The sequence below is a fragment of the Pteropus alecto genome, unplaced genomic scaffold (assembly GCF_000325575.1).
Source record: "Pteropus alecto unplaced genomic scaffold, ASM32557v1 scaffold68, whole genome shotgun sequence".
Lineage (NCBI taxonomy): Eukaryota > Metazoa > Chordata > Mammalia > Chiroptera > Pteropodidae > Pteropus > Pteropus alecto.
Genome location: NW_006441386.1, coordinates 252,296 through 265,604, shown reverse-complemented (window position 1 = coordinate 265,604; position 13,309 = coordinate 252,296). Strand labels below are relative to the sequence as shown.

Genomic DNA, 13,309 nt, shown 5'->3' with positions numbered 1-13,309 from the left:
CCTTAGCCTCATGGCTTCTTTAGCCATGCCTGAGAAGACTGAGGTAAAAATGAAAAGGCAAGAAACTGAAGTAGCCTCATACTTACAGTTGTTTATGGCTTATGACAGGTTATATTTATCATGCTTCAGAACATCAAAATGTAAATTTTGTCAAACAAGGCAATAATCCTAAAAATCAAATTAAATCACCTAAATTCTTTATAGAAAAAGGGTGTTACATAAATTTATCTCAACAAATAAAATATTGAGCCAATGAGTAATACTTCCTTTGTTGTTTATGTAAGACACTAAAGTTCTTCCCTGGTTCTTAGCCTCAACATAGCACCACAGTTCACTGACTGGTATAGTCCCCTACTTCCTGTCTTCCATAGTGGTGCTGGGAGGTATAGGGATTCTTAGCCTGTGGTCATTATTAAACAAACAAACAAACAACTTCTCTATTCAAACCTGCAAATACAGCAGAAACAACAATTTTAATTCAAAAGTTTACATTTGCTATAGGGAAATTTAAAACCAGAACAGCATGATAGAAAAGTAGACTTCTCGGAATCACCTCTCAAAGTTCATCAACATAACCTTCAGTCTCCACCATGACTCTTAAAGTGATCCTACCACTCATATATAAGAATGAAAGGATTGCTAAAAAACAATAACAGCATGTTGCCATATCCTATCACATTGTTTTGCAAATAATGCTACAGAGATTTAGGTGGTACATCAATTGATATTTTAAATTTCAGTTATATATTTATTCTGATGGAAATTAGAAGAGACATAGTTAGCATATAACACTCAATTTACATAAAATTTCCTAGGACAACGCTAAAAACTGAGTCCCTTTAAAGAAATATATTAAGCACTAAATACGATAAAAACTGCAAAGGAAGAACACAAGTGACTGAAGTTTGAGAAATGTTCTTTTCTGTTTATTTCAAGTTTATGTGACTGGTTACATTACATCATTGCCTTGCTTAATCAATGTTTCTATAATTAAAAACTTGTACCATAAAACTTACTGGTGAACAATTATAGGTTCTGCCAACAGAATTTCTGGTCATTACAATAAGTTTTATATCATGATATAAATTATTTTCACTATTTATAACTTCTCCTTGGAAAAATGCTACTAGTTTAAGGTCTAACTTTATTTGTTTTCTATGCATTAAACGTTTGTTTATACATTTTCTCTCCACCATGAATAATTTGATATTGAATGAGATGGAAAGGTCTGACAAAAATTTTCCTACATTTATATATTCATATGATTCCCCCACCATGAGTTACATGTTGCTGAGTAAGTGAAGGACTATGGCTTAAGGCTTTCTCACATTTATTATATTCACATAATTTCTCCCGAGTATGGATTTTCCTATGTTGATTAAGGTGTGCACTCTGGCTAAAGGCTTTGTCACATTCGTTACATTTATAGGGCTTCTCTCCTGTATGAGTCCTCTCATGCTGATTAAGATGTGTCCTCTGGCTAAACGCTTTCCCGCAAAAACTACATTCATAAGGTTTCTCTCCAGTATGCAGTCTATGATGTTCAGTAAGGGAAGTGATACGACTAAATGCTTTACCACATTGATTACATTTATAGGGCTTCTCTCCAGTATGAATTCTCAGATGTTGAGTAAAAGAAGAATGTTGACGGAAGGCTTTCCCACATCCATTGCATATAAAAGGTTTTTCTCCTGTATGAATTCTCTGATGTTGAATAAGATGTATCCTCTGGCTGAATCTTTTCCCACATTCATCACACTTATAGGGCTTCTCTCCTGTAAGGACTATCTGAGGTTGAGTAAAAGATGAATTGTGGCTGAAGGCCACCTTACATTCACTGGGTTTCTCTTCTGCATGAATATGATTAGTAAAAATAATATGTTGACTGAAGATATTTCCATACTCATTATAATCATAAATATTCTCTCTTATATAGTTTCCCTGATAGTCAACCAATTCTGAATTATATTTGATACTGTTTCCTTGTGTGTCCGAATTAAAGGGTATTTTAATTGAAGAAGTTCTCTGATTCATAATAAGGTCTGAGTTCATCTTATAGTTTTCCCCAAATCTATTACATTCAAGGCTTCTCTCCTGTGTGATTTTTTTGGGGGTTAAAGATACTTGTCCTAAATGTCTCTGTTGGTTTTCTTGGTTAAACTCTAACTGGTAATCAAAATCCCAGAGTCTTCCTAGGATGGAGTACCAGAAACTGTCTCCTGCTAGTCTCTCCATTATCATGTCATGGGTTTTATTTTCATCAGAAATATTCTGGTTTGGAGTTGATTTTTTGATTTCAGGTTTATTTTCCCCATCTAAAAGAAATTCAGAACATACAAATACTTTCCAGTATTCTCTGTTTTGAAAAAGAAATTGTTGCATAATGAATTACCAAATTAAACTGACATTAATGCAAACAGGGCACTTGTGGTGTTAAAAAGTCTTAAAATGTGGCCATGTAACAAGTAGAATGACTATAAAAAGATGACAAGAAGCAGAGAGCTGGGAAAAATTTTAAAACATGTGTGGTAATCATAAAAAGAAGAGATCATAAAGGAGTATCTATGATTAAAAGGAAATGGAAAAGATAAGAAATATCAGGGAAAGATCTGTGCTCAGAGGGGAGAGATATTAAAGAAAAAGGGGATTTAGAGAAGATAGGTCTCATCTGTGGACAATTCTACTGTAATGACAGGTACTGGCTTTTTAAAAAGTATTTCTTCCTATTTTAAATCTTTTGTTTAAAATGATGAAACTAATACTTTCTTATAGTAATGTATTCAAATAATATAGAAACATATAAAGTAAGAATTCCACCACTTAGAGGTAATCATTGTTAAGAGTTTGGAGCCCATCTTGCCAATTTTTTTTTTATGTTCACACACATATAAATGTAAACCACGTTTTGAAAAAACATGACTCATGGATTTTAATAAAAACAAAATTTAATTTCAGTCTCCTACCACTTTAAACTATGTAAAGAGGGTATTCTTCCTCAATTTCCGGATAAAGATTTGGGCAGGTTCCAAGACTTTCCCCTTAATTCTTAAGTACCAGATCTTTCTACTGTTATATTAAGTCACAAATACAGTCTATATTCAGTAATTAAAATGTTCAGAGTGAGATTGGGTTAAACATGGCGGAGTGAGAGATGTCCCCAAATCTCTCTCCTTGAAACAACAATAAGTTGAACATCTAAAACTCAACAAAAAACACCCAAACTGCACATCAGCATGTCTGAGCATGGGATCTGCACATAAGAGCTACCACAGGTCAGAACTCCAGGTGTCGGGTGGTGGACTGGGAGAAATAAAGAAGCTACCACTAGCAACTGGAGCTCCCTGCAGGAGAGGGAGAGGGAAGAAGGAGCGTTGAGTTCCCTGAATAACCCTGCCTGGGAAAGCCTTGAGCTCCCCATGGCTGGCTGGTGGCAAGGCCCAGTCATCAGGACAGAAGGCATAGAAGAAGGATGGAAGAAAAACAACAGTTGATATTTACTGGACGCAGTTGCAAAACTGACCTGCAGGCCACAACCCCCAACCAAGAGGGCCTCACGCCCATATCCTATGGCACCTAACGCCGCGGGATTCTGAGCAAACGCTACCAAAACTGTTGCTAACACTGATAGGGACTGAAACTGAGGGTAGCCAGCATGATTAAACATCTATAAGGAAAAAAAAAACATTAAGACTATATAAAGTAGAGATCCAAGAGGCTTAGACACCACCTACTGGAAACCAAAAGAAAAACACCTTCTTTGCAATGGGCTTGGGACCATTATACAATAAATCTTCTGGGGGAAAAAAAAAAGCAGAAGACAATTCCATTAATGCCCAGGAGGAGAATCAGTCCATTACACACCATGAAAAACCAAGGTGACAAGGCATCTCAGAAAGAAAGAGAAAAATCTACAGAAAATAAGCTTACAGACATAGAAATAAACTACTTACATGACATAGAATTCAGGATGGTACTTTGAAAAAACTCAATGAGATCTAAAACAAATCATATCAACAATTTCAGGAATTGTAAAAAAAATAGATTAGCGAATGAGTTCTTTAGCAAGGAGATTGAAATCTTCAAAAAGAACAGACTAGACCTTCTGGAGATAAAGAACACACAGCAAGACTTGAAAAATGAAATAACGAGCTTGAGAAATAGAGTCGACCAAATGAAGGAAAGGATCAGTGATATCAAAGACAGAAATCTAGAAATAAATCAGAAGGAAGAGAGAAACCGAAGAATGAAAAATAACGAAAAAGAAATACAAGAACTAGCTGATACCATCAGGAGAGGAAACATAAGAATGGGAATTCTTGAAGGGGAGCAAAAGGAGCAGGGTTAGAAAACATTTTCAGACAAATAGTGGACGAGAATTTCCCAAATCTAAGGAATAAGCTAGAGCTTGGAATTCAAGAAGTCAATAGAACACCCAATTATCTCAACCCAAAAAGGCCTTCGCCAAGACACAGTGCATTAAAATGATCAAAAATCAACAACAAAGACAGAATTCTCAGGGCAGCCAAGGAAAAGAAGACAGTAACCTATAAAAGAATACCCATTAGATTATCATCAAACTTCTCAGCACAACTATACAAGTCAGAAAGGAGTGAAGTCAAATATTCAAACTATTAAATTGAAGGAACTACCAGCCAAGAATACTATATGCACCTAAGCTCTCCTTTAGATATGAAAGAGAAATAAAGACCTTTCAAGACATACAAAAATAGAGAGTATTCTCCACTACGAGGCCTGCACTACAGGAAGTACTGAAAGGGGTCAGCACACCTAAACAAAATGACAAAAAAAAAATATACATAATTAGGCATAAGGTAACTAGCAGGCTGATAAAAGCAGAGGAGTGCAACCTTTATTAGGAATGAGGTATTATAAGCTTAATAAGAAGAGATTTGCTATAGCAAGATAGCAATTAATGTTCAGCATACATAGGGACAAATTGAGACAACAATGACTGAAAAGTGGGGGATTCAATGATCCAAATTTGCAAAGGGAAATGGATATAATGCATGCACAGAAGAAATAGGACGACTGTATATATACATATAGGTGTATGTATGTATGTGTGTGTGTGTGTGCGTGTGTGTATTTCCTTTACATAGTCATATTGGCAACCACACGCCAAAGATTCAGAACTTAAGTACATAACTTAAAACAAGAAGGACCAGATGGAAATCCCACAAAAGCCAAAAAAAAAAAAATAAAGAAAACGGAAACACAAGGACAAGGAAGCAATGGAAACACCAAGCTACCAGAATGCAAAAGATAAAATGGCTATAAGAAGATCTCATATTTCAATAATCACCCTAAATGTAAATGGACTGAAATCACCAATAAAAAGGCACAGAGTTGCAGATTGGATCAAAAAACAAAACCCAACCATATGCTGCCTCCAGGACACATATCTCAGCTCCAAAGACAAATACAGACTCAAACTGAAAGGGAGGAAAATGATATTTCAAGCAAATGGTATTCAGAGAAAAGCAGGAGTTGCAGTACTAATATCAGACAAAATATACTTCAAAATAAAAAGATAAAGAAATACACTGAGGGACACTTCATAATGATAAAAAGAAGCACCAAGAAGACATAACACTTATTAATATCTATGCTCCCAATCAGGGAACCCTCAAATATATAAAGCAATTACTAACAGAACTAAAAGGAAAAACAGACCAAAACATTATCATAGTAGGAGACCTAAATAGCCCACTGTTACATATGGACATATCATACAAATAGACAATCAGTAAGGAATTAACATCCTTAAATGACACATTAGACCAACCGGACATAATTGACATATACAGAGCCTTCCATACCAAAACAGCTGCTTATACATTCTTCTCTAGTACACATGAAACATTCTCAAGAATCGACCACATACTGGGACACAGAGATAGCCTCAACGAATATAAGAGGGTTGAAATGATACCAACCATATTCTCTGATCATAGTACTTTGAAACCAGAGATCAACTGCAGAAAAAAATCAGGAAGAACCACAAATACATGGAGATTAAACAACACGCTACTGAAGAATAACTGAAGAATAACTGGGTCAAGGAAGAAATAAAAAGAGAGATCAAGAGATACATAGAAATGAATGATAATGACAGTACAACATATGAAAACTTTTGGGACATGGCTAAAGCGGTCATAAGAGGAAAGTTCATATCATTACAGGCCTACCTCCAAAAACAAGAATGAGCCCAAATAAACAACTTAACGCTTCATCTTAAAAAAACTAGAAAAGGTAGAATTAATGAAGCCTAAAGTCAGCAGAAGGAAATAAACAAAATCAGAGCAGAAATAAATGAAATTGAAAAAAAAAAAAAGAATAGGAAAAATAAATGCAACAAATAGCTGGTTCTTTGAGAAGGTTAATAAAATTGACAAACTGCTGGCTAGACTCACTTTCAAAGAAAAAAGAGAAAGGACACAAATAAATAAAATCAGGAATGAAAGAGGGGGAAATTACGACAGACACTGCAGAAATACAAAAGATTATACAAGAATACTATGAAAAAGTATATAACACCAAATATAATAACTTAAAAGAAACAGACCAGTACTTAGAAAAATACAACTTTTCTAGATTGAATCAATAAGGACTAGAAAATCTAAAGAGAATGGAAGCAGTATGGAAAATGAAACAATCACCAAAAACCTACCAAAAAGTAAAAGTCCAGGACCAGATGGCTTCACCAGTCAATTCTACCAAACATTCAAGAAGATTGAATACCTATTCTCCTCAAACTCTTCCAAAAAACCGAGAGGAGGCAATACTCCCAACTCATTTTATGAGGCAAATATTACTCTGATACCAAAACCTGGTAAAGATACCACACACACAAAAATCTACAGACCAATATCTCTCATGAACAGAGATGCAAAAATTCTAAATAAGGTACTAGTGAACTGAATACAGCAACATATTAAAAAGATTATAAATCATGATCAAGTGGGCTTCATCCCAGAAGCACAGGGATGGTTCAATATACTCAAATCAATTAATGTGATACACCACGTAAACATATTAAAAAAATAAGAATCATATGATCATATCAATAGATGCAGAAAAAGCCTTTGACAAGATACAGGACCCATTTATGATCAAAATCTTTAACAAAATCGGCACAGAAAGAAAATACCTAAATATAATAAAGGCAATATATGGCAAGCCTTCAGCCAACATTATAGTTAATGGCAAATAAGTAAAAACTTTCCAAGATCAGGAAGGCAAGGCTGTCTACTATGGCCATTGTTATTCAATATAACATTGGAGGTCCTAGTGAGTGCAATCAGGCAAGAGAAAGTTATAAAAGGCATCCAAACAGGAAACAAAAAAGACAATCTGTCACTACTTGTGGATGACATGATTCTCTATACAGAAAACTCTAAAGACTACACAAGAACACTACTAGAAACAATGAGCAAATACAGTAAAGTCTCTGGATACAAAATCAACATTGAAAAATCCATAGCATTCCTATAATCTAATAACGAAATATCAGAAAAAGAAGTGGAAAAATAATTCCTTTTGCAATTGCAACAAAAAAATAAAATACTTAGGAATACATTTATCAAAACATGTGAAGGACCTATATAATGAAAACTACAAGACCCTATTAAAAGAAATCGAAGAAGATACAAAGAAATGGATAGATATTCCATGTTCTTGGATTGGAAGAATCAACATAGTTAAAATGACCATATTACCTAAAACATTATACGGATTTAATGCAATCCTCATCAAAATCCCATCGGCAGTTTTTAAAGAAATAGAACAAAAAATTATCATATTTGTATGAAAGCACAAAAGACCCCTAATTGCCAAAGCCATCCTGAGAAAAAAAAATAAGGATGGAAGCATCACTCTGCCCGACTTCAAATTATACTACAAAGAGACAGTAATCAAAGTGGAATGTATTGGCAGAAAGACAGACACACAGAGCAGTGGAACAGAATAGAGAGTCCAGAAGTAAACCCATATTTATATGGGCAAATAATTTTCAACAAAAAAGCCAAAAACATACAATGGAGAAAGGAAAGCCTCTTCAATAAGTAGTGCTGGAAAAACTGGAAAGCCACCTGCAAAAGAATGAAACTAGACTGTTATCTATCACCACACGAAAATTAACTCAAAATGGATTAATGATCTGAATATAAGAACTGAAGCAATAAAATGCATAGAAGAAAACATAGGTACTAAACTCAAAGACCTTGGACTTAAAGAGGATTTTATGAAGTTGATCTCAAAGGCAAGGGAATAAAAGCAAAAATAAATGAATGGGACTATATCAAAATAAAAAGCTTCTGCTTGGCAGAAGAAATCGTCAACAGGGTAAAGAGACAAACATCCGAATGGGAAAATGTATTTGCAAGCAACGCCTCTGTAAGGGCCTAATATCCAAAATATACAAAGAACTCATACGACCCAATAACAACAAAAAAAACAAACAATCCAATAAAAAAATGGGCAGAGGACTTGAATAGACACTTTTCCTTAGAGGACATACAAATGGACAACAAATATATGAACAGATGCTCAATATTGCTAGCTATTAGGGAAATGGAAATCAAAAGCACAATGAGGTACCATCTCACACCTGTTAGAATAGCTGTAATCAACAGGACAAGTAATAACAAATGTTGGAGAGAATATGGAGAAAAAGGAACCCTCATACACTGCTGGTGGGACTGCAAATTGGTACAGCCACTATGGAAAACAGTATGGAGGTTCCTCAAAAAACTAAGAATTGATCTACCATATGATCCAGCAATCCCTCTACTGGGTATTTTCCCCAAAGCCTTGAAAACCCATATCCAAAAAGATATTTGCAAACCTATGTTCATAGCAGCATTATTCACAGTGGCCAGGACATGAAAGCAAGCAAAGTGTCCTACAACAGATGACTGGCTATAGAAGCTGTGGTATATATATACAATGGAATATTACTTAGCCATAAGAAGAGATGAAATACTGCCATTTGCAATAACATGGATGGAACTTGGGATAATCATACGAAGCAAAATAAGCCAGATAGAAAAGGTTGAAAATCACATGGTATCACTTATATATGGGATATAAACCTAAAAGCAACAAAAGAACAGGACAAACAAACAGAGCCTTATGGACTAGTGGTTACCATGAGGGAAGAGGGTGAGGGAAGAAGGAAAAATTAAAAAAAAAAAAATGTAAAAAAATAAAGTGAAAAAAAATAAATGAAAGCAACAATAAAATAAAATGCTCATTCATGTGTAATAGTCAAAACTAAAAAATTAATCCTTTTCTCTTCCTTTGGGTCTGTTACAGGGTCATGTTACTTCTCTATCTCTGCCTACAATCTTCCCTCATTCTACTCTATTTCGGTTTACCTCTTCCTCAACTCTACTCTCTCCATCCTAGACTTTTCTCTGACTCCGTTCTCTTCTTTCCCCACTTACCTCCCTGCTGGCTTCTTCCATCACTCACTAATGTTTAGTTCCATTCTAACAAGAGTTAAGGGATAGGAGCTGTGTAGAAAGAGGAGGGATTAAGAAGATAATTTTTATATGACTGGGTGGCTTCAAAGTCTCAGCTTAGCAAATGGTTAAGGGAACTTAACCAGTTTGGGGAACTTTTATCACTCTTGGGAGGTTTTTGCTGCAACCCTCATTCTCTTGTCATTTCTGTGATCTAGATAGATATATCTCTGTTTTGGGTAGTACCTTGGGACTAGCCCTAGGGCATAAACCCTACTGAACATGATACAAGATCATGCTGGTTGACTCATGAAAAACACCCATGATACCTTGTCCCAACAAATTTGTGTAGTATACACTGATCTTAACAGCTTCTCCTGGCTCACCCACCAAAGCTAATTCATTAGTCAGCTATACTTGGTCCTTGGATCGCTTTAGCTTTCTTAACTGTTAGTCACACAGTACTCTTAGTCTTCTGACTACAGGAAATGTACAAGCATACCTTGTTTTATTGTGCTCCACTTTATTGCACTTTGTAGGTATTATGCTTTTATAAATTGAAGGTTTGTGGCAACCTTACATCAAGTGTGTCTATTGACAATTTTTCCAATACCATTTGTTCACTTTGTGTTTCTGTGTCACATTTTAGTAATTCTCACAATATTTCAAACTTTTCCATTATTACTATATTTGTTATGGTGATTTGTGATCAGTGATCTTTGATGCTACTATTGTAACTGTTTTTGGGTGCCATGAACTGCATCCATATAAGACAGTAAATTTAATCAGTAAGTGTTTTGTAGGTTCTGACTTCTCCACCTACTAGCTGTTCATCTATTTTCTTCTCTTTGGGCCTCCCTATTCCCTAAGGCAAAACGATATTGAAATTAGGCAAACTAATAACTCTAAATGTTCAAGTGAAAGAAAGAGTTGTACATTTCCCACTTTGAATTAAAAGCTAAAAGCAATTAAGCTTAGAGAAGAGGGCATGTTGAAAGCTGAAATAGGCCAAAAGCTAGGCTTCTTGCACCAGTTAGCAAAGTTGTGAATACAAAGGAAAAATTCTTGACGGAAATGAAAAGTGCTACTCCAGTGAACACACGAATGATCCAAAAAAAGAAAAAAAAAAAAAAAAAGCCTAATTGCTGATATAGAGATAGCTTTAACGGTCTGTATAGATGATCAAACCAGCCATAAGATTCCCTTAAGCTAAAGCCTAATCCAGAGCAGACCCTAAGTCTTTTCAATTCTGTAAAGGATGAGAGAAGTGAGAAAGCTTCAGAAGAAAAGTTTGAAGGTAGCAAAGGTTGGTTCATGAGGTTTAAGGAAAGAAGTCAATTCCATAACACAAAAGCACAAAGTAAAGCATCAAGTGCTGACGCAGAAGTTGCAGAAAGTTACCCAGAAGATCTAGCTAAGATAATTAATAAAGGTATTAACACTAAACAACAGATTTTCAATGTAGATGAAATAGCCTTATACTGGAAGATGCATGCCATCTAGGACTTTCACAGCTAGAGAGAAGTTAATGCTTGGCTTCAAAGGCCAGGCTGTTTTTTGGGGAGCTAATGCAGCTGGTGATTTTAAATTGGAGCCAGTGCTCATTCACCATTCCAAAAATCCTAGGGCCTTTAAGGATTGTGTGAAATCTACCCTGTCTGTGTTCTGTAAATGGAATATTTCTGTGTTCTGTAAATGGAGTAACAAAGTTTAGATTGCAGCACATCTGTTTACAACATGGTTCACTGAATATTTTAAGCCTACTGTTGAGACCTATAGCTCATAAAAAAATTCTTTTCAAATTTTTTACTGCTCATTGACAATGCTCCTGGTCACTCAAGCTCTGATGGAAATGTACAATGAAATTAATGTTTTCATGTCTGCCAAGACAACATCCATTCTGCAGCTCATGGATCAAGAAATAATTTCAACTTTCAAGTCTTATTTGAGAAGTATATCTCATAAGGCAATAGCTGCCATAGATGAATGATTCCTCTGATGGGTTTGGGCAAAACAAGTTGAAAACCTTCTGAAAAGGATTCACTATTCTAGATGGTATTAGGAACATTTGTGATTTATGGAAGAGGTTAAAATATCAACATTAACAGGAGTTTGGACAAAGTTAATTTCAACCATCATGAATGGTTTTGTGGGATTCAAGACTTCATTGGGGGATGTAACTGCAGATGTGTTGGAAATAGCAAGAGAACTGGAATTGAAATGGAGTCTGAGGATGCAACTGAATTGTTGCAGTCTCATGATAGAATTTTAACAGATAAGAGTTGCTTCTTATAGATGAACAAAGTAGTTTGTTTTTTTTTGAGATGGAATCTACTCCTGGTGAAGATGCTGTGAAGACTGGAAATTATAACAAAGAATTTAGACTATTACATGAACTTTGTTGATAAAGCAGCAGCAGGGTTTGAGAGGACTGACTCCAATTTTGAAAGAAGTTCTGTGGGTAAATGCTACAGAGAAATTGTTCATGAAAGGAAGAGTCAATTGATGGGGCAAACTTCATTGTTGCCTTATTTTAAGAAATTGCCACAGCCACTCCAACCCTCAGCAATCACTACTCTGGATCAGGTAGCTGCCATCAACATTGAGACTAGACCCTCCACAAGAAAAAAGATGACTCGCTGAAATACTAGATGACAGTTAGCATTTTTTAGCAATAAAGTTTTTTTTTAATTTACATTGATTTTTTAGACATAATGCTATTGCACACATAACAGAAGACAATATAGTGTAAACATAACTTTAATGTGCAGTGGGAAATCATAAACTCAGTGTGACTGACTTTATAGTGGTGGTCTGGAACTGAACCCGCAATATCTGTGGTATATCTGTACATCAAAGCTATAGGCGTGGTGCACTTGATTATCATCCTAAATAGGACACTTGACAGTAAAAGGGGGCACCATTAATAGTTATGCCAGGAACTGTTCTGAGAAATAATGTAGAACTAGACCATAATACTGTTTTGTATTTTGCCTTTTCATATCACTGCATAACATGAACATATTTCCTTGTCAACAAATACATTTCTATATAATTTTAAGGCACTGTAAAATATCTAATTTTATGGATGTATTGTATCAAAGTATTTTTATCAATTCACATTTAGGTTACATTGAACTTACTGTTATCACAAACAGCAAAGCAGAAAAGTTACTTGGCTGAACATGAAACAGAAATTTCAATAAGAAAAAAGAAAAAGTCTAGGTTAGAAAATTGTGGAAAACAGATCAATATGCTCAAAGATGTATATAAGGACACATAAACAACTTCCTCTGGTCTAAAATTATATGTGGGAAAAACAGTAATTTAAAAGATCTATTTTAAACAAATTTATCATCTCAACCAAAAAACTTTATTTTCAGCCCAAAAGCTTTATTTTCAGCCCAAAAGCTTTAGTCCATCCAGCGACTTTGGCTCTAAAATATATGGAATGATTGGCTGGAGCTTTGAAAGCTGTCTTTCACAATCTCCTAGCACCAAAATCCATAGGCTGCGAACCTAGCTCCTGGAAGCACAGATAAGTATGGTACTCTAGGCTCCTACTGACTACGAGTAGAGTTCAGGGCATTCATTCCCCAAGGCCTAACTTCCAGAACTTGTTTAACCCTGGAAACATGCAGCATGACCAACATGCTCATGACTTTTGTTGATTTCCTTTTTTCAATGGCTTCCCTCTGAGGGAAAAGGGAAAACTCTTCTTGTTGACAGACTTGCCACCTACTGATCCAGGTGGAGTGATTGTGCATGGACTGTATATGCACTGCTCCCCCACTGTGGATACCCTCAAGGCACATCAGATCTTC

At 35.4% G+C, this 13,309-nt stretch overlaps 1 protein-coding gene across 3 annotated transcripts in view; it reads right to left on the bottom strand.

Moving 5' to 3' along the window:
• Positions 1-899: 899 nt before the first annotated feature.
• The window catches only part of ZNF713 (zinc finger protein 713), a 61,804-nt gene continuing 49,394 nt past the window's right edge, over positions 900-13,309 (bottom strand). For all 3 annotated transcript variants that reach the window (XM_015594578.2, XM_025051540.1, XM_015594579.2), the window contains one exon: positions 900-2,315. In XM_015594578.2, coding sequence (XP_015450064.1) covers positions 1,258-2,315 — 1,058 coding nt within the window. In that variant the 3' untranslated portion in view covers positions 900-1,257. The remainder of the gene's footprint in view (positions 2,316-13,309) is intronic.